This window comes from Epinephelus fuscoguttatus, linkage group LG10 (assembly GCF_011397635.1).
Source record: "Epinephelus fuscoguttatus linkage group LG10, E.fuscoguttatus.final_Chr_v1".
In the NCBI taxonomy this organism is placed as follows: domain Eukaryota; kingdom Metazoa; phylum Chordata; class Actinopteri; order Perciformes; family Serranidae; genus Epinephelus; species Epinephelus fuscoguttatus.
In genome coordinates this window covers 30,679,057-30,701,332 of record NC_064761.1, presented here as the reverse complement: position 1 = coordinate 30,701,332, position 22,276 = coordinate 30,679,057, and the positions used below count along the sequence as shown (strand labels likewise).

The following is a 22,276-nucleotide window of genomic DNA, read 5'->3' as shown; positions in this document are numbered from 1 at the left end:
TGGAGCTTTAAGTGCCTTCTACCCATCAACATGTTCATATGGGTATCAAATTTAAGCACTTAACTGTATATGGACTGCACTTGACCTCCATGTCCATCTCTACAAAATTGAGGAAGCTTGTGTGGCACCTTGTGTTAGTCCAGCTCTGGAGAAGCTAGCTGTTAGCGAGCGTGGCTAATCTATGGGTTGGCACGGGCCCAGTGCGTGGCCATGTGTTCCTGCAGAGAGCAGCATTCCCCCAGGAGCTGCTGTCAGCACAAACTCAGGAAACAGTTATACTGTTCATATTTTTACAAGCTGCCTCTATGTGCAGCTAAAGTGAATCATAAGCTAATCACTGCCAGCTGCCCCCGGCCCTGCTCTCGCTAGTCTCTTGCTTGCTTGCTTGCGACTCAGGCTCGAGGTATGAGGGGAATCTTTCAGATGCCACATTAATCTCCCCACCCCGATATTCATCTTCACTGACCAACCTGCACTACTCTGCTTTTTCCAGCCAGCCCACCCACTCCTGTCCCACTGCAATGAGAGAGTGATCTGACCGCTGACCTGTTGATTCCAGAAGGTAGAGATGGAGGGGAGGCTATCAGATTGATGGACGAGATTTCATAAATATTAAGAGGGCTGAGAGGTTACAAAGAGTGTGGACAGATGTAAAACACCCTTGTGTCCTGTCTACTACAACAGATGGATGTGACCTTTATTGCGTGGAGATTGTGTTGGGAGGAGAACAAAGTGATGAGCTAGGTGGTTTTATGAGACCTCACTCTTTGCTCACTGAGAACACAGCTTGGTGACTTCAACTTGAGTGGCCCAGTAAATGTTTCTGTGAGTAATATGGGAAAGCTGATGTCATTCTGGGAATGAGCTTTGATTCAGCGCAGAGGTTCATGACTGAACTCGGATCTTAGAAATGCCACGGCAAGAGGATGAAAAGCACTTCCAACCTGGGCTGCCCTGAAGCCACTCCAGTCCAGACAAAATGACTATTCAGGTATGTGGGCACAGACATCAAGTGCAACTGTTGTCCAGGAACATTACTTCAAGCTGATGCACTCTGTTGTGTTAAATAGAAGCTGCCTTTGGAGTCTTGGCTCTTCAAACAGAGGTATGATGGGATGGAAAGAAACCTAAAGATTCATGAGCAGTGCTGCTCTGCTCCTCGTTCGTCTTCCTTCACCTGCAGCTAACTGTCCCACTAGAGAGCGGGGATCAGACTCTGTCCTCCGCATCAGCCTACGTTCTCCACAAACACCCTCTGCCTCGCCTCTCATCTCTCCGACCATTAAGCCCCTGTGATGGATGACGGGGGCTTCTTTGGCGCAGATCGGTGGGAACGCTTCTGGTTCTAGTTAGCAAGCTAAAGCTGTGCTTGAGAGACAGACTGCAGCATCCTGGTTAAAGCTAAGCTAAAGCTAAGCCAGCCCCGCAGGCCCCTGTGTGAAGAGCACAGCCGGGGCTCGGGATATTTTGGGGCCCCGAAAGCTCCCTGTTAGTCCCGGAAAGATAACTGCACTAAACACAAAGATTCAGTCCTTAATCACTGTCCTACTTGGAGGAATTTGACAGTAAATCATCTGAATCTTTTCTGTGAGTTAACTATTTGTGTAGACGGGTTAATTGAAGACTACACATTAATAACCGAACACCACAGAATGAGTGAATGACCACATGCTGCCATGAGCGACTACCTCAAATATGTTTTTGTTTGGGCTGTGAGATTGACACTCATTTTCTGGATCACTGTAGCATGATAATGGCTAGAAGACAGACAGCGTAGAGTTACGAGCCGTGAACGTCCCCCTTCAGAGCAGGAATTCTTAATGTAGCTCTGTGCTGTCTCTGCTGCCACTCTAATTCAATTAGCCTGTGTCAATCACTGCTGAGGTATCAAACCACCTCAGACTAATATTTACAGAGGGGCTCTAATATCAATACGCAGGTAAAGGCTGTAGACTCTCCCCTCTGCAATTATATAACCACATATGGCTGAAGCAGTGAATGACAACATTTACCACCCATCTCTGTGAGCACAGGCCGCCATGGTGGAACAGCCATCTCTATGAGAGAGGCCCTACACACACACACACACGCATGCACATGCACTCGTGCCACGCCAATTGCCAAATGTATTTTAACTGGCATATTTTAATATTAGCTTCAGAAAAATGACACTGGTATTTACAAAGTAAAAGGAGTCTAAATGGCCCATTTGAGCCAGAGTAAACACATTTAGCTATGAGGTCAGAGGCTGCCACACTAGAGGCAGGTTAGTTTGATAATTTTGTCAAAATGTTTAATGTCCTGCTAAACCGTTTGGGAAAAACAAGTGCGGCGCTGATATTGACTTTGGCAGCAGCCTGTATACTCAAGGCTTTAAACATGTAAATCAAATGCTCCATCTTCAGGCAAATGTGAGTAGACGTTTCATGCCCGGCTGGTTGTACTGCAGGTCCCCTGCCACAGCTCGCTTTTTGACTCCTCACCCCACCCTCCGTCCACACTCTGTGATGAACAGATATGGCACTACAGTATGTGTGTGTGAGCATTTATGACTACTCATAGGTCAAACATCTTGATTTGATGAAATCTGTAAATGTGGAAATTGCTGCAATTTTAATGCATTGTCATCGCGTCACAAGTACGTAGGAGCTTAAGGTGGGGACGGAACACGGGAAATTACTTATGTGGCATAATAGGCACTTAAGTTACATATGTGAGGAAAAAGGGGATTCTCGCTGCTAACCATTCACATTCTCACACACACAATGCTCAGATGTTCCTCATCAAGCACCCAAAGGAACAGACCCACATCTCACATCCAATAATGTCACCCTGCCTCTGTAACCGCTGTTACAGCATCCCCTACTCAGGTCCTTTTCACTTTCCATTTCTCTCCTCGCACTGGTAATTGTGCATGCCGTGGAGAAAGAGGCACTGAAACCGCAAGGTAATTTCGACAGCGTTCTCCTGCTTTCAAGGCTTGAAACAACACATCACCTTCCAGATGCTTCCAGGCCGATCTGGCGTCTTTGAGCGGCGCTTGGACGTTTACATCCAGACGGCTTTGCCGCACCGCCCCGCTGCACTGTTTGTGCTGGAAGTCGAGCGGTCTGCTGTGCCTCACACCCCAATCACACGCAATCATGTGTGTTTCCTGGATAACTATATGTAAACTCCTCTCACTCACACACACCAGTACAAATGCATGCGCGGCTCTTAGCGTAAGAAAGCCATCAAACCTCATTCTGTCATGCGCCTATGCTGTATACACTCCCATTAAAGTGTATATATACACACGCAGACACCCATAGAGCAGACCACAGAGTTAAAAGAAAGCATGTTTACGTAACACGATAACTTTTGTAACACAGGGTTTATGATGCTTGATTCCATCCACTCTTTCTCAATGTTATTAAACTGTAAAAGACTGTTTTCCTTTTCTACCTCCCTGGTTTTCGGCACATTGTTTAGTACAGTACACACTGTGCCTCCTGACGACACTCCGGCTCTGTGAGCCTGCTCTGCTGGCTCTCGGGGGAAATCATCTGCACTAATAGGAAACATGCTGTGCCTCACACACACACACACACACACACACACACACACACAAAGAACAACACGAACACATAAAAAGAATAGTCCGTTTCTGCTGAAGTGTCCTTGAGCAGGAGTTGCACTTATACGCACTGCAGGTTTTCCATGGTCTCTCTGGTATCTAATGTAAGAGGTGGCTTTCTAAAAACGTTTCAGTGCAACTGTCTCGTTACAGTCAATTAATTTCTTTTAAAACAGGACTAAATAGATTCATTTTCATCTTTGCCAAAGATGTAGCAATACTGGCACACTAAATAATACTAAATTTGTTTTTACTGCTTTCTCTTTAAAAGTATCCCCAGTTGAACTTATTTTCACAATTATCTGGGAGATGCATCATCTTCTGAGATGGCATAATTTAATGCACTTCATTGTTAGTATTTGGTGTATGATCCCTCAACAAATCAAGTGTCTAACGCAGGTCTGTAAACCACAAACATCAGTAAAATAGTACAATATGAATTGTTTGGTAATGTTTTCAAATTTCTTGATTCATGTCATGTGAGGATAAAACAGCTCACAACATAAACACCAAACGATGATCCTATCAGTTTACTCTCATTAAAGTGTGAATCATGTCCGGCCAAGCGGTTTGGTCATCGCACTGATGCAGTCGTATCCAGTGGAGATATGGGACCTTATGAACACCCATTCCAGTGCCAGAAATAGAGCTGGTGATGTGTCACGTTGACCCTGTGGTGACCAGCACAGCCCATCTTCCCACCAGGGATGTCTTGGAGGTTGTGGAGTTGAGTTTGTTTCCAGTAAGACAGCCAAATGGGTTTGTCAGCAGGACTGAGAGGCTTAACCTAACATGATCTAAGTGGGTTCGCCCTGCGGAACTGCCTCGATTCAGGATGATAAATAGGTGAAAAACAATGGAAACACAGGAGGTCAAAATCAGTGTGAGGACTGTAATACTATCAGTGTGATTAATAGAGGAAGAAGGTTCAACTGACCTGTCTGAGTTCATTTAGTACTACGGATACTTACATGTCAGTGCGTGAAAATGGTAAATGTATCGTTTTGGTAACTTCAGCTAGAAAGGTTTGACCTTTAGTCTCTCGTAGCCAGACCTATCTCGCACTGTGCCAGCACTGAAGAAAAGTCTGGCTGAAGATATAATAAATCCGCACTAAGGGAAAAATACGTTCTGAGTTGTTTGTCTTTCTCTGAACCAATCAAAATTGTCTTGAGCAACGCTAATCCAAGGATGCAGCTACGTTGCTCTTACAAAATAGTGTCAGGAGGGAACTTGTTTTGCTAAAACATTTGCACGCTGGGAGGCAAACCCTGGCATTTAAATGGCCACAAAAAAATCCCACAAAAAGTTGCTAACTTGGTGGTTGTTGTTATTGTTTCATGCACCGCAATAAAACTAAAAGATAGATCTAGCTATGCAAGACTAATTTCACTAGAGAACACTAATAAACAAGACTTTAGAGTTATCCTGTATCTATGTGATGCAGGTTTCGCCCCTACTCCGTCCCTTTAGGGAGACTAGCAGTGGTCCAGTGTCCATTTATTCCAATTGAAGAAGTGAATGTTACGACTGATTCTTTCGCTTTCAAGTCACTGAGGTAAATTTTAGATCCATTTTTCCTAAGCCACAAATCTTCCAAACATTCAGACGCTACAATGGCATTTTTCAGACAGACAAATCAGGAAAAATTTAATCTTGTAAGACCTGTCTGTATCTCAGCAACACACTCTTGCAAGATCTGGCAACGACTGATATGATATTGTATTGGGATGACATCAGATATTAAGCTAGCAATTAAAAATGAGCAGCAAAGTAAGAAGCAAGCATCAAGTTTGTACTGTATATAGTATTATATTGTTTAGAATCTGCTTTTGTTCATCCACACGACGTCACAGCACTCAAAATGAGGTGGGATGCAGTTGTGAGACGACAGGCCCACTTAGTAGACTGGTGTATACTGTACTGTTTCATACCATTGGCCCAGCTTGTAATGCATCATCTTTGTTATCGCATCTTTGGTTTCACACAACAACATGGATTTTGAAAACTAACACGCAGGACGTGTGTTACCATCTGAAATAGTTGGCCAGTGCTGTGTCAGTGCTAGAGAAAAGTCTGGAATCACCTGATATCCTTTTGCTATAGGGGGAAAAATGCTCTGGTGTGATTTTATTTCTTTAAACCAATCACAGTCGTCTTGAGCAGCGCTACGCCCTGGACGCAGCAATGATGCTCTTGCAAAATAGCGTCAGGGGTGAAACTGTTTTGGTGAAACATTTGCACATGTAGAGACGAGATCTGATAATAAAATGGCCCCGCCAAAAAAACAAAACAAAAAAAAAAACAAAACAACACAGGGGCACGAAAATCCAGCGAGATGGCTGGGCTTTTCTGAGGTGCCTTCACACGTTGTTTTATTTGTTGTAGATCTTTACAATTCACCAAGACAACAAGGCTGGCATGCCTTACTGCATATTCCAAATCTTTGTCAAAACGTGCCATTTTCAGCAAGTACATTGTTAGCTTGGAGGTCGCTGTTATTTTTTTCCATAACAAAGGGGATTTTGAAAATGGTAAATCAGTGCCCAATGGCAGGCTTATAACCACAGTCCACATCCAGTGAGTCAGACTAGGCGGCCAACGACACGCTATGACCTGTGAGCCAGACTAGACCTTACCATGCTGTAATGTCACATGATTTTACTGCTCATATTACTGCAGAGGCCGATCAGAGGAAGTTTTGGTCAAAGGACAAAACTGTGACAAAGCCTTAAATGACAGTAATATTTTCCACTTATTAATTTGGAAATGTTAACTTTCACCAGATTTAATATTTATATTTCCCACCCTCTGCCTCCCCTGACAGTGAAAGAAGTATGACGCATCTCCACAGCTGAATACATCCGTGTTAAACACCCATGGAGGACTTACCCGTCTCTTGTGCCGTCCATGGCAGCCAGCGGGGACAGGTGATGGGGGCTGCCGAGGTCCCGGTCCAGTCGGTGTTGTCGGGAGGGCAGGTCAGTGGTGGAGACGGAGGTGGGGTTGGGGGTCGGGGAGAGGAGCTCCACTGAGGCGCTGTGATGGGGGGTGCTGGAGCCAGCGTACAGGCCTGAAAGACAAACAAAGCTAATTCAGTAAATGTGCCAAATAAACTCGAGGGCTCTGGCCTCCGTCTTTCCTTTGAGCAAATTAAAAGCCATTTCATGGCAACGAGATTTTGTTTTGACAACCTTCATCCAATCAGAGGGCTTTGTAAAATAAAATGTTCTGTGTTTGCGCTGTTTGTAATTTAGGGTACATTGTTTGTGCTGCCACGGGGATTGGCCTCGTTTGTCCTTTGAGCTGTTTGTTCTTATTACACAATAATAAACTAAAACGTTACATGTGTTTGAACAGTGACTTTGAACAGTAGGGAATTTAAAAGGGGGGGAACAGGGTTACTGTACAGCCTCTATTTAATGTGTTTGTGTGTGCTGACACTCACGGTCGTGGTTATGTGAGTACACGCAGGCTTCTATGTCATGCATTTCTGCATGTGCACATCCTGATGTATCAGTGTGATTGTTTTTAAACTTCTCACACTTTGCTGGAAATGTGCAGAAAGAAAGTATCATTTACAGACTCTGTTCCGAAACTTTGGCTTTCACTAATCAGTTATTGAGTATTTCTAAATCCTATTTGATTAACATTTTGTGGACACAGTGGACTGTGTGGGGGACATTAAATTCTACTGGAGCCTGCCTGCATGTTGCCAACTTTTCCACTGTCTCAAATTGTGGACTTCAATTAAACACTGATCCATTGTTCTCATTCAGAATGCACTGCAAACTGAGCTGCACATAATAATTATTGTCATTACAGATTGATTTTTTTTTTTTTTTTTTGTATTTGGTGAAAACCGCCCATCACAAGAACCCAAAGCCCTCAGTGATATCTTAAAAGGTCTTATGTCTGACCAATAGCCAAAAAGCAGTAATTTTGCCACAAATGAAATTGAAAAGAAAGCATGGTTTATGCTTGCCATGGTGTCCCTAGCACGAGGTTTGCATGCCAAAAAAGGGCACTGGAAACCTCTGAATTTCTGTGACCATGTGTCCCCTGTGCACTGTGCTTTTCAGTTCAAAAGGGACGCCTTCACAGGAAGACTGGCTGAGATGGTTCGCTTGTACAGACATCTCTACAACTCTTTATGGAGAGGCCAGAGGGACAGTCAAATGGCCTTAAATTCTTGCGAAGAAATAGCCACCACCCTGAGGAAAAATGAGGTTTTATGCTGCAGGGTGTGGCAGAAGACAAAAAAAAAAATGCTTTAAAGCTAAGTAAAAAAAAAGTGTCTCATGCAAAGAGTTGTGACCTAGGGGGAAACAAAGGAGTACGTGATCACATCTCTCAGGTTTAGCCTCTTTACACTGGCTCCCAGTTTGTTTTAGAATAGATTTTAAGATTTTACTGATCACTTTTAAGGCTCTTCATGGTCTCTCTGCCAGCTAGTACCGTACTCTTAGTGCCATTCACGCCAGGACGTACTATGAGGTCCTCAGGCAGAGATCTTTTATCTGTTACAGAGGCCTGACTACAAACTAAAGGGGACAGAGCATTTGCTGTCAGGGCCCCGATGAACAATCTGCTCGAAGAAATCAGGTCGGCTGAGTCGGTGATCTCTTTTAAGTCCCTTCTTAAAACGTACTTTTATCGGAGAGCCTTTCCTGATTTTAGTTGAGTTTTAAGTTCATTTAGACTTGTCTGTTTTCATTACTGACATGTAAAGCACTTTGTAACTCTGTTTTGAAAAGCACTTTATAAATAAAGATTGTTATTATTATTATTATCATATAGGAGTATGACATTATTTTGACTTCGACGTAAGCAGAAACAGTACACAAATGCAACGTTACACAGTATGTCAGGTGTTTGCCACTGTTGCCCGGCAGCCTGCTATTCTGAAAACGTTCTTTCGGGAGCCCTCTAGTTACTCATTTAAAGAATATTCTGTTTGTACACAGCCAGGTGTTTCGGAGCATACTACAGCGAACAATGCACTGAGCATTAACACCTATGTGCATGCTAGTCACATGGCCCGTGCCACAGTGCCTTCCTTGTGCAAATACAAACAAAGCTTTAGTATGTATCTTTTCATTTGGTAAGCAGCTAGTGTTCAGCTAAAACTGCTTGAGTACAATATTCCTTAAATCCCTGTAAATTTGTCACCATATTGTGTACATGTTTAGTCTCTGAAGCCGCACTTGCACATATCGGTTGACAAATCTGCTGTGATACATCTGACCTTTCCATCAGTTCCCCTGACAGGTTTCCACTGGTTTGAAGTGAAATGTTGCTCCAGGGAGAGACTTGACAGATTATAGTGAAATCCAAACGGTAAGTCAAGAACTAGACACTAAGTCTTGTTAAGAGAGGTTACATTGGATCACCACTTATTCCCTCGACACAATAAATCTACTCTCTTCCATCTTCTGCTCCGTTTATCGTCTGATTTCTTTCCCAGCATCCAAGAGGACAGCGGTGCACTGACTGTCTGGGGCAGTTAACCAGCGACGAGAGGGGGGGAGACAGGAGGAGATGAAAGGAAGGGAAAAGATCGGTGCTCCTGGTTTTGCCGTTTCCAGGTCCAGCTGTTCTCAAGTGGAAGCATGCTGGGGCCTGATCTGACAGCACTCTGAAATGGTTACAAGCTTGATTCATTACCCCCAAATCATCAATCACAGACCTTAAATGTTTTCCCCTTTAGCCCCAACATCTGCTACCAGACCGGCAAAACAGTCGACAAATAATGGCTGTGATTGCCTCAATTTCATCGCAAGTTCCTTGTGGAGGGAGAGTGAGGGGATCTGATGACACTTTTTTGGGGTTAGTGGAGGATTTTGTTCTGAGGATGTTGTGGATTGGCTCTGAAATGCTTCTGGTCAAGTTCAGGAAGAAAGCTCAGTGTGAGAGGGATATGGAGAGGTATATCAGCCATTCAGCATAATAGCAGGAGCATGTAAACCTCTGCACTAAAACTATGATGAGTCCTTCCTCTGGTTAATCAGGGAACACTCTAATTATGCTCTATAAAACAGAGAGGGGCTTCTCGTAAGTCTCACTGCAGCCATGTGAATAAGAGCAGACTTATAACCGGCGAACAGGAAAACAAGTTTAGCTCTGACTGGAAGCATGACTCATTTTCTGCTCCACAAGTGTTAATGATGGGATGGCTGCCCACTTTGCCCCACCTCTTCCATGCATCCTATTGGCCCTGGAACAAAGTGAAACTCATGTAAATGGGGATCCTGAATGCCAACCTGCAACATCTTTGCTGGCCTCGAATAACACCGCATCCATGAATGCTTTGGCATCAGCTCACGAGCGAGCTCCTCGGGGCTTTAAACCATTTAAAACAAGAGAGCAAGCATCATCCACTCAGAAACAGAGGGAGGCCGAGGGGAAAAAAGCCAAGACTCAGAGGCCCGGTTCGACATTCAAAGACAAGTTGAGCGTTCACAGTCGTCAACGGTGCGCTGAGTTCCAGCAACAATAACAGAGAGCAACGGGGAGCCTGGATGGGGTACAAGCAGAAAACAAGGACAGATGTGTCCATAAACTGAGGGAGCTGTGGGGAATCTCTCTTGTCTTTAAGATTGTAATAATCTATTTATTTCTCTCTTGTTTACAATCCAAAGTAGTGTTGACATTTGATGACGGTCAGATTCATCAATTAGAGAAATGGAAATTTAAAGACCACATGTGATGAATAAAAGTTTACGTATGTAGCAGTTTATAATGGCTTTTGCAGCCTTTGCATGACAGGATGACAAGTTAACATGACATGGTGAAGAAATACAAACCAAACAAACAAAAGCGCCAGGTTGTAACACTTCCTACTAAAGTTAAATATCCAAGGGGAGTCCAACAGCTAAAATGTTGATATAAAAATGTGTATAAGCAATTAAAGGTAAATTATAGTGGTGTAATTTGTTTGTGTTTGACCAAAGGCGCCGTAAGTATGATTTTCACTGCCTGAAAGCACAAAATTACCATAATACATCTGCAGGAATGTTGACATGGCTGTTGATGACCACCAATGACTCGGTGATTGCTTTGCCAGGTGTTGGGATTTCTGGCGGTCAGACCTCACTTGCTGGCCTGTTCTTCTGTTTTGGAACAAATACTCCCTGGCCATTGATATTTTGAGACGTGGCCAGTCTCTTGCACACACATTTTGAATTGCTCAACCACAGAGAGTGGTGCTACCACCGGTGTCATATGACATGTTGTGTTCAAGCCAAAAAGTAAATGATAAAGAGGTTTAAAAGAGGGTTGTTTTAAGAACGTAAGCTGTAATGAACTTATTTTCTAGCATATTTAGTGAAAACTGAACATATGCAAGATCCGTAGTTTGATCTTGGCTCTTCCAGTCTGCATGTTGAAGTGTCCTTGGACAAGATACTGAACCCCTGATTGCTCCTAATGGCTGTCCAACTGGTGTGTGCTTGTGTGCGAGTGGTTTCTGAGCAGCAGGTGGCACCTTGTATCATAGCCTCGGCCACCGCTGTGTGAATGCATGTGTGGATGTGACTCTGTAGTGTAAAACTGCTTCAAGTGGTTGAAAGAATAGAAAGGTGCTATACAGGCACAAGTCCATTTATCACACGTGGTTTGAATCATTGAAAATAGGTAGCGTATGATACTAACTTCAAACCACCAAAAGGAATTACAGCTTGGTGTGATATGGAAAACAAGAAGAGAGCGAGTTTCCAGATTCTGACAAATCTATGATTTAGGGACGCATGAATTTTGCAGATACCTGCGACTAAGAAATATTCTCCAGGAAAAGTCTGATTTGTGTCTTTACTACGCCCAAGGTTAAAAGTACGCAGTTACATAGATGTCAGATATGTTGGAGACAGTGTGATGTGGCTCACAAATGTTTTCTGGAAAGGTCAAACACTGTTTTGAGAAATAGTATGTCAAGTGACACAACTACAATAAAAGGTCCCTTTGAGCTGTGTGGCACTTCCTCTCTGTAAAAACTGGTATTTAAAAATAGCATTTACAGCAAGTAAAAAAACGATTATGAAGAATTGGGATAATAATGGAATAATGGAAATGGCACCACTGCCCCCGGGCCAATGGCGACAAATTGGCAAAGACAATTTGTTAAAATCTGACACTAATACTGAGACTATAAAAAAGCCAAAGGGGAGGGGAGATATGAGAAAATTAATAATGATGAATCTATTTCCTAAAGAGTTGATTTTTTTCGTGAGTTTTATTGAGTGTTATAAGTCTCTTGCCAATAAAGTTTTAAGTTAAAAAGACATATGAAAGATACACTATAGGCTCAGGTGGCATCACAGTATTACAATATACCTGGGTAATTAAGAAATCCCAAAGGTATGATTTTCAATACTGTCAAAAAGAGGGGCGCTTCTCTTTAAACTGACATAAGATGCTGTATTGAGGTTAAGTATCATAGGGCAGAGCATGCGCCACCAGAGGTCAGTCTCTATTAGTGAAACAGGCAGCTGAGCTGAGAGTTACGGCAAATGTGAGTGGTGGGGATAATGTTACAGGAGTAAAGCTGGCCAGCTATGGCAGAGCAAGATGGGGAAAAACAACAGTAGAGCCGGCATATTTTGACATCTAACTCAGTGAATTAAGGGTTTATTTCAACTAAACCAGAGTTGATAATTGCTGGAACAGTGGAAAGACTAACCGAGACTGTTTGGGTTTGTTTTATTTTGTTTCTGTCAAGCTTGAATGAAGTGTGTTTTAGGATGAGACAACAAGACAATTAAAAGGGCAAAAAGGGAAATCGTTTCACCGCTAGGTTTACTGTTGTGCACTGCCTGTAGACTGCCAAAGTGTGTCATGAGCCACACCTCCCTCTACCTCGGATCCTGGTCGTCTTCAGGTGAACACTTCGTTCCGCTCTCTGCCATTTCGCTTCAAAAATACATGCTGCCATTGCTCACTGGCTGTAGCCTTTTATAGGGAGGGAGGGCCAAGGGCTCCAAGGGGAGGGAGGAGGCGGCGATTCACATGAACGTACATGAACATGCAGGCTTGTAAACAAGGGGCCGGACATCAACCCAGAGAGAGGGTGTGTGACGTCATGCTATACTCCAGATGAAATTACACCTCTAGTTCTTCACATAGCAATTTTTTAATCCCTTCAATCTAGAAATGATGAATTTCCGCTTATTGCTCCTTTAAGCTTTCTGTGAAAGAGAGAAACTTGAATCCCAGTGTTTACAGTTATATTTTTCAGTTTCACAAGGAAAATAAGTGAAAGAATATTTCCTGTCTTGTCATTTTGTGAGTTTATTTTGTTGATTTATTAGAGTGAAAAGCTAAGAGAGCTTGTGGAACGTAGTCAACTCGCCCCTTGAACAAATCTTGGGGTAGTGTGGGTACGGCATCTTTGTGAACACATTGGCAAGAGCAAATGGTTAGGCCAGTGGTGGCCAGTTAGAAAATTTTAATATATCGTCCAACCCTGGATAATGTCATAGAAGCTACAACCAGCAACTCAGCCTTAACATTTGTTTTTTGTTTTTTTACACAAATACTGCCATAAACCATGTGCTCCAGTGAAATATCTGAAAGGTATGAGGGTATAAAAAAATAGATACCGTTCAAGCCTAGTACACTGACAGAGGGACAAGAGACCCGAGTCGTTGTTGCTGGCAAAGTATTAGATTACTTAATGCCTTCACAGGGGGAAGAGGTTACATAGTCTGGGTGTTAGATGACAGAGCAGCAGTCTGTGTGCACCTGTGAAGATGTCTTGGCCCAGTCCAGGAGAACGACCATCTTTGCCATTGTAGAGATGCTGCGAGGAGGTGGAGCTCTGGAGATGCTGCATGGACAGGCAGTCACTCAGGACATCCTGCTCCAGGTGAGGACATGGCCGAAGCTGTCGATCACAAACACAAGGGGGGAAAAAAAAAAAAACAGAAAATGTTTACAAGAAATGATGCTGAGTCATTTAAAGAGAACTCCATCTGGTTTGCAAGATTACACAACCTAAGAACAAAACACAGCCTTAGTTTTGTCTATTTGTAGGCTGGACCTGATGTGGGGTGTGGTGTTTTGTTTTTTTTTTCTTGTTTTTTCTTTTTGTGCAATAATGTGATTGTAATTTTAATTTGAAACAGTAACTCAGCAAATGAGAATTCATTGTCAGTCAGGGGGAACCAGAGGAAAGATCATACGCTCCTTTTTGAGTCATGCGTTGGCCTTGGACACTGCGGGTAAGTGATCACTGTACCAACTCAGAGCCAACGCGAGATTGCTTCTGTTTCTCTCACTGCCAACAAGTAATGGGGGCAACTGAAGACACATTTCAGCTGGAGAGTCGATCACACGCCACGCAGAAGAAACCTAAACCTAGGGAAACTTGTGTCAGCCCGAGAAGTGGGACATCTGCCTTATGGATCAGTGGAACAGCTGACCTCTGTAGTATCCATCAGTGGATTACTCTGTAATAAAACATTACAGTTGCTGAGGTGCACACCAGGACTGCACTAACAAGCACATCTTTCCTTTACTCAGGAGATTCACCTTCAAAGAATCTGTAAATTCAACACAGAGACTAGGACAGCGCTATAGGTAGAGAGAAAGACATTTTAAACCAGCAGTGTGTAACACAGCATGGTGTGCCAGAATCAGAGACATGACACTACCAAAGGTCTCACTGGCATCTGCTTCTCCAATATCAGATGAAGCTTTATGGACAAACAATGGCAGTGGACATGATCTGTGACAGTAGATTTACTTTTCATTCATAAAAGCCTGATATAGTTTGTTCTTCTGTACCACAGACCTCAACTGTCGCCCTAAACCTAAGACAACATATCAACGAGCCACAATTTTGCTCTGGGTTTTTTAAAGCACACTACACTATTACTACAGAGCTACACTCTTCTGCCTACTCTACTACCTTGTAGTATTTTTAATGGCCCTACTGCAATGACAACAACCACCAATCAGAGTCTTGGAGTCTCTAATGCAGCTGTCCATCATGTCAGTCACTGCTCGTGAGCTGCAGTCAAACTGTAAAACTAGGCAGCGCTGATCAAATGTGAATCAAGATTCTGTTACTGTATTGCTTATTTCTCACCTCAAATGTTTTCAGAAACGCATTTCAGTGTACAGTTTAGCTGTAAAATGAGAAAGTTTCTGACCCGGCCGCCATGTTGGATACAATTCAACTCGAGTACCAAGCACCACCCATCAGCCGCACCAATGTTCTCATTTTACAGTTAAACAGTACACTAAAATATGTGTAATTTAAAACATCTGAGGCGAGAAATAGGCAATGTAGTAACATATTTGCTCAGTGCCGTGTAGTTTGACAGTTTGACCCAAGTTCACAAAGCAATTGACATGACAGCTGTGTTAGAGACTCCTTGGCTCTGATTAGTTGTTGCTGCCGTGCTGCAGTCTAATTCAAGTAAATGTCATGTCATGTCAAGTGTTACACAAAATTCATCAAATGCATTCAGGTACTTCCTTTGTGTTTCAATTACAGTAAATATTAGTAGGGCTGCCCTGAAAAGTTGGAGATTCAAATTATCAGTCGCAGACTAGTCTCGCTACCAGACAATCAGAGATCTCCGCCTTCTGATAGTCTGGGGACACTCCTCTCTAAAGTGTGCTTAACACACCGGAGAAAACGGCCGGCAACAAAGCAACGCCTCTTGTATTTTGTAAAAGGACGCGCTCTCCCGGAAATGTGCGCTCCCCCTTTTCTCGTCCGAGCTTGAAAATGGATGCCGAGAGATTTACCTCTGTTTTATCAAACGTGTGCTCAGTCCACAAGATTGTGGAAATGAAGGACTTACAGCGACTTTGTTTAAAACTTTTAACGCAGTCAGACTATGTTTACGAGCACAAGAGTTCAGCGAGCCACCAAAGAACCGCCCTGCGGATTTACTATTGGTTCTGCAATGTAGGGAGTTTTTTTTAAACTCTGAAACTGTATCCGCCCATCTAAACACAAAATCAGGGAGAAAGACATCAGTCGCTTTAGTTAAGCAAAGCGTCTAAAGACTGACTTGTGAGTCTAGTCGCAGACCCCTCAATTGACTGAGACTGCCTCAAGTCAAGTAGTCATTTTTGTCTTTTTATTTTTTGCTAGTCAGTGTGCTGGGAAGTGAAATTCTGAGCATGTTCTGGTTCCCAGATTTTGCTGCAGAGTGAGCGCTCTTGACATTCATGCAACTTTTTGGTACAGACAGCTGCAGACACAGTGCAGCGGCACAGAGAAGGAGAAACTTTCCACCATAAGGCTCTAAGATAACATTATCTTCTCTGCTTGGAGGTGGTGAATTTACAGCTCAATTGTACTAAATATGACAGTCTCTGGATATTGTTTGATATCTAGTGTCAGTAAAAAATGTTGCAGTTTCCCACTGTATTGCTAGTGTTGTTAGCTTGTTTACTATATTACATGAATGCCACTGTCAAACTCAACGTTCCACTGAGCCACATATAAACTTTAAATCTTTACACGTAAAAAAAAAGAATCATCAAATACTCATATTTAACAGCCAAATCTGATTGGACTGACGTAATTCTGAGTAAACTAACGTTAGCTTTGTGGGCACTAATTTGTGCTGTAAACAACCTTTAATTTAAGTGGAATCCTATACCTCACTATAAGCAGATGACATAATAACCCCCTTTTTTAAAAATCATGTTTAGCTAGTAACTTAAATCTTAGCTCCGGTTTCAAAATAAAGTACAGCTGTTTGATTACAAGGGCATTACGTGACCAGCCATTATCATCCACTTGGTAAGGACAGCTTCTTCCACAGGGGCTTTCCCCATGCACATTTATTTTCCGTTTCCATCACTGACAGCCATGACTGTTTCTCGTTGTCTGAGTCGACTACACAAGGTAGCCTCAGGACACCAAGTTTCGCTGCATCTCCTTGGCTTGTTTTTGGCAGTTTGTCCTAAGCTTCGAGGAGACTACATTTTTCACTGAGAGAAAATCACTTTCTTTTTCCCCGTCATGATTTCAATGTGCGCGCAGCACCAGCCTCAGGTAGCCAGCTGGAAGCAGCCGGGTTACCACAAGGCAAAGTATGATGGGAGCAGTTAAAAAAAAAAAAAAAAAAAGCATTACCAAAGTTATAAATCTTTTACCATATGTTTTTGTATATAAAAAGACCCAAAATGAATACGGTAAGCAGACGACTTGATTATTTTAAGCAACTTTTTAAACAGCATTTGTACAGTAATAGTTCTGTCGCAAGCTCTTTGATCCATATAGGTATAAGCGGTTGATCACTGTAATTGTGATCTCTATAAGCAATTTCCACTGTGGCTCATTTCAATGTGTTTATTTATTATGCTTTAGTCACAAAGAACATGTATCTCATTTTAATTCAGTGATGCGTAAATTTCCACTCAGTAAACACTTACGTTATAACTTGGGATAAGGCTGAACTTAAGAACATGGTGAATCCAATACACGTGGTTTGAATCCATCAGGAAATCAACAAGTAAACTAATTGTAAATCAAGCTTGTATTTTTGTCATCGTGCTATGATATTTATCATCCTGGATAGAACATATTTTTTGTATAATAGTAAGAAGTGATAACTTTATGATGCCAAAAGGCATAAAAACCTTTCAGTGTTGCTGTGAGTTATTTGGACCAGTACATGTGTATTATTAAAAGAATGTGCTCCAGTTACAGATGACAAGGTCAATGCTGTTCACCAAGGTTTTTTCTCCATCATCATTCCAACCCTATCAATCTGTCCGTCCATCCATCAACAAATACAGCCTTTGTTATTCCATGAAAATCAATTCCACATTTTGATTTTGCGGCTGGACTGTGGTTGGAAACATTCTTCAGCATTATCACAACCATCCATTCTACCCTCTGATTATTCCCACAGAGTTCATCAGCGGCGATGAGCCAAGTGGACAGATAACTTCATCTGTGCGTGACTTAACATCTTTTAAGACCTTTTGCCTATACGGCCAGAAAAATCACACATGATTGATTGAGTTGTACAGCTGGCATCATCCACGTTATGATTTGACACTTAGATACTGTATGTCAGTAAATGTGTATGTGCTTGTCCTCCTGGGGATCCTTAAAAGTGCGCTGCAAAACATTCATCACATGTAATTGGGGCTCTGTTCTCTCCACAGTGACACTCCTAACAGTTTTTTCTCTGGGCCGCTCCAAGAGTGGAGTAAGAGCGTTTGTTTGACATTTGTCCATAACATCTGGCCACTGGGGTATTCCACAGTACAGCTTATTAACAATGCTACAAGCACACATGTGTTTCCCTTTACGGTGCTAAGCAAAGAAACACATCATCCAGCCTGCCACTATCCAGCCCCTTCCACAACAATGAGCCCTTTCTCTGTTATTTACCCGCTTCCAGTCAGGGAAAGAATGGGCTTTTGACCATGAACACGATGAAATGTGGTCAAACCTGATCTATTGTTGGGGAAACGACTCTCAAAGACACCCCTCTTCCCGACCCCCGGCCTCCCAAACCCTAAATTAAACTAACGAGATGGATCTGTGGATAATGCACATCAGAACAGGAGCGATTACATAAACTGGTCTGTTTGTAAAACCTGTAACCCTACCGTATTGACTAGAATTAAGTCATGCTTGGAGCTGACTAAGAAAAAGGTGCACAGTAGCTCTTGAGCATTGCAAAGCAGGGATATACTCTACATGATACGCAGGCAAAGCCACCCACATGTATGTGTTCCCATTGAGATGTGCTGTTAAATTAAATCTGATAGATCATACTCCTTTTTGGAAATAACATTATCAAATTCATTTACAGTCACTTCAAGACATATAATTTATCTGTCAATTGGTTTGTTTGATTCTTAAAAAAAAAAGAAATGATAAATCTCAAGCGAGAGGAGTCACAGCAAATATACTACTTAAAAAGATCCCAGGGGTGCAGATTCAATCCCTCGCTTGTAAAAGGTGTCTTACCTTTCTACGCACCTGTTGCTCTTTGGCCGAGTGGATCTTGACATGTTTGCGTAGGGAGCTGGGATCTGTGTAGCGCTTGGTACAGCCGGGGATCTGACATGCATATGGTTTCTACAAGCAAAGAGAGAGAGAAAAAAAAAAATCACATCAGTTTAAAGTGTTCAGTACACTTAAATTGACTTAATTGTAAGGACAGAGACACAAGAAGTTGGGCAGTTATTCAAGAAGACATGACAGAAATTGGGAAATTAGGAAATTAGGGTTTGAGTAAGCAAAACTGACACAACAGTAAGTTAGAAATCTGTTGAAGTAAAGGCAAAGTTAAAGTCCTACCTTTCAGCTGAGAATGACAGAATTTGAAGTAAGAAGAAGAGGGGGAAAAAGCATGAAAAAGAAAAAAGAAAAAGTTCCGTTATAATAATATTTCAACACCAAATGATCTCCCTGTAGCGTTTTCATTTAAAATCAGGACATTAAAGCTGGTTTGCGATAGGCCTGTCATGATAACGACATTTGTTGGACAACATATTGCCCTACGAATAATTGCCATGTATGATATTATTGTCATGTTACTATTGTCAATTCGACCAGAATGACAGTAAAACATATCTAAGTCTAAGCATTTTTAAGAGTTTTGAAAGATTGATTTAAGACATTCTAATATCAATTCAGTCTTTATTTCTAGATTAATTAATTCAGCGCTTTTAAGACTTTGTAAGAGAGGATAGGAAGGAAAATAGGACTATAATGGGAAATGTTGTACACCGAATAATGTGAACCACTAAAGAGTTCATAGTATTACTCTTTACCTTCAGTCTATTTGTCAGTGTGTACGCTGACATACAGAGTGGCTGTTAGGATGGAGACAACAGCAAATTACAGTAACAGACATGACATCTGTAAAACGACTGTCATGGAGTTTCCTCATCATTTCACATTCTTCTCATTAACCAAGCAAATATAGCATGTAGCGAGTTGATTGAGGGATTTTTCCGCCCATAGCAAATTTTTTTTTCATCCTCAGGAATATAAGTTGGCCATTAAAGTGTAAGGGGATACACGTCTTTATTAGCTCTGCCTCCGTACCTCGACCTTCTCTGTAAATAAGCCATTGTTATTGCAAGGCGCTTACATTGCCACTCATCTCCGCCATGTTTGTTTTGCCAAGCAACGCACCCAATACAGCTCAGAACCTTGAGTTAAAAAAAAAAAGAGATCAAGCACAACTTCTGTGTAGAATAAATACCATTAAAGCTTGAAAATGATTTTCCCTCAAAGTGTTTTTGGCAGCGCAGGCAGCTGGGCAGGCACAGGGAATGCCTTAGCGGGGTGTTAATGTGAAGCCATAAGCATCGGGGTCCCAGATTAGCTGTATCATTTGCCCTACTGTGGAAAGAGTGGGTGGTGGAAGAAAATCCCTAACTGATAGAATAACACAAGCCTGCATTCAAAACTCTGATTTAAGTAAAGGCTCTGAGTGATTTACTATTACGTGTACCAAAAGCATTGGGGGCAGGCCAGTACAGGAACACAGGGGAGAAATATTCTGGAAATATGAATATTATAAAAATACTGTAAAAATGAATATCTCTTTCAATTAAGGTCTTGCAGAAAGTTGTGTTTTTGAGCGTTAACTGATTTAAAAAATGCTCACTGTCTGCCAACAGCTGTCTTTCAGCATCATGGATGTTTTATTCTCTCTGGCTTTTTCAGCACTCACTCACATAGTCTGAATCCACCTCTATGGCCTGACATATGGTAAAGGGGAAAAAGTTATCTCCACAGTGTCAAAGAAAGAGAGACAGCCTTTGTAAGAACTAATAATTTAAAGGTAAACTGTTAAGAGTTTTACCGCTCAGTTTAATCCAGCTGAAAGCAAAGTCAGAGTGGCTGAAATATATCCTGAGTCTGATCCAAACTGTAACCGCTGCGGTGAGCCTCAAGCACATCTCTCCACAACCATGCCCACTGTTAGTCATATTTGGTGTTCCATCAGAACCCTTGCCATGTACAACCCAATATGGAGATATAATTGCCTTTACAACACTCTTAGCAAAAAGAAGGCTATTACTATGTTGGAATCTCCTGGTTGAGTGATGTGATGTTAGTTCTAAGCTTGGAAAAAAATGAATATCTCTCTCGGGGGAGCTACTGATGGTTTCTTTAAGTTATAGAGACCATTTACTGAGTATTTTATTAACTTATTAATCATTCCACCAGACTAAGAATCAAATCTCTGTGCTGTTAACACATGTTCCACTCCCTGATCTTAAATGTAAATATTTTCGTTTTTTTACTCCTCTATGATAGTCAACTCTGGATGTGAACAAAACAAAATCTTTGGGGACGTCATCTTGGGAAACGACCAACATTTTTCACCATTTTCTGACATTTTGCAGACCGAACAGCTAATCAATTAATCAAAAAAATTGACAAATTAGTCAACAATGAAACTAATTGTTACTCACAGCCCTGTCCTTCAGAGACTATCCAAAATAATGTCCTTGATTTACAGAGCTTCGATTGACTTTTATTGCTTTCGCTGGTTGGCTTGAAGCTGGTACGTGTAAACCCTTTAGGGACTAATTACAGATTAATTTCAACACATTATGTCAAAAATAAAAGATATTGCAATGACATAGTTGCCAAGAGTAGGAATTAATTTTAAATGTCAAGGACAAGACTAAAGTGTGAGAAAGAACAAATACCTCAACTGTACTTAAGTACATAATTTGAGCAAAACAAGTTATTTACTCCGTCACTGTGTTGGCGTGCAGATGGTGATAAAGTGAGGTATTGGTGGGTTTACTGAGACATGACGAGTGGCAGCGATGGCTGACTCAACCTTTCCCTCCCTCTCCACAGGTCAGTGAAACAGGCGAAGCTCTGTGTGAGCTCGTAGCTTCAATCCAAGTCTGTTATGGCCCGAGCTGCGACTCGGCCTAATGGAACTGATCATTTAATGATCTGTGGCACGTCAGTGCCAGCGCAGAGAGAGTGAGAATGCCACACTGCTCATTGACTGACAGCAAATTAAAGTCTAACGCTGTCAAGATGTGGAAATAGGCATTGAGACTTGGACGACAGTGCGGTTTTTAATGTTGGTGTAAAAGTGAAGGAGGGATCCAGTGTAAGCACACACCAGACACACACAGACACTGAGTAGACATTCGTTGTTAGTTATTTGACAACTAACATTTTAATTTAGCATATAATCTAATCTCTAAAAGCATTTGGTAGAAACAAAATGCAGCCTGTATCTGACACATGCAAACATTTATTGTCCATAATTTCATGCAGCCATCTTTTCTGCCACACAGCGACGACCCTGGCTACTTTAACTGTTGGCCTGAGACAGGTTAAACATTAATCTACTCTGGTGAAACATGGGGAGGTGAGACAGAGCGCAGACTTAGTTTCTGACCGTGTCCAGGTGAGTGCGCTGATGCTTGGCGCGGTCGCTGGAGTTGCTGAAAGCTTTCTGGCAGCCAGGGTGCTGGCACAGGTATGGCTTCTCTCCTGTGTGGCTCCTCAGGTGGATCTTCAGGTTCTCCAGACGTGAAAACGCTTTGTTGCAGCCCTCGAACTGTGGAGGAGGGAAGAGAACACGCACGCACACACACACACACACACACACACACACACACACACACACACACACACAAGGACAACCACAGTCAGGCAGGTGTGCACAGGACCACACAAGG

The 22,276-nt window shown here is 42.2% G+C and overlaps 1 protein-coding gene across 2 annotated transcripts in view; it reads right to left on the bottom strand.

The window, feature by feature from the left end:
• The window catches only part of LOC125895388 (zinc finger protein GLIS1), a 93,967-nt gene that overhangs the window by 9,369 nt on the left and 62,322 nt on the right, over window positions 1-22,276 (bottom strand). The window contains exons 7-10 of one of the 2 annotated variants that reach the window (XM_049587151.1): window positions 21,994-22,155; window positions 18,570-18,680; window positions 13,355-13,496; window positions 6,509-6,689 (exon numbers count right to left, since the gene is read on the bottom strand). In XM_049587151.1, coding sequence (XP_049443108.1) covers window positions 6,509-6,689; window positions 13,355-13,496; window positions 18,570-18,680; window positions 21,994-22,155 — 596 coding nt within the window. The remainder of the gene's footprint in view (window positions 1-6,508; window positions 6,690-13,354; window positions 13,497-18,569; window positions 18,681-21,993; window positions 22,156-22,276) is intronic. The other variant, XM_049587152.1, reaches the window with a different exon arrangement.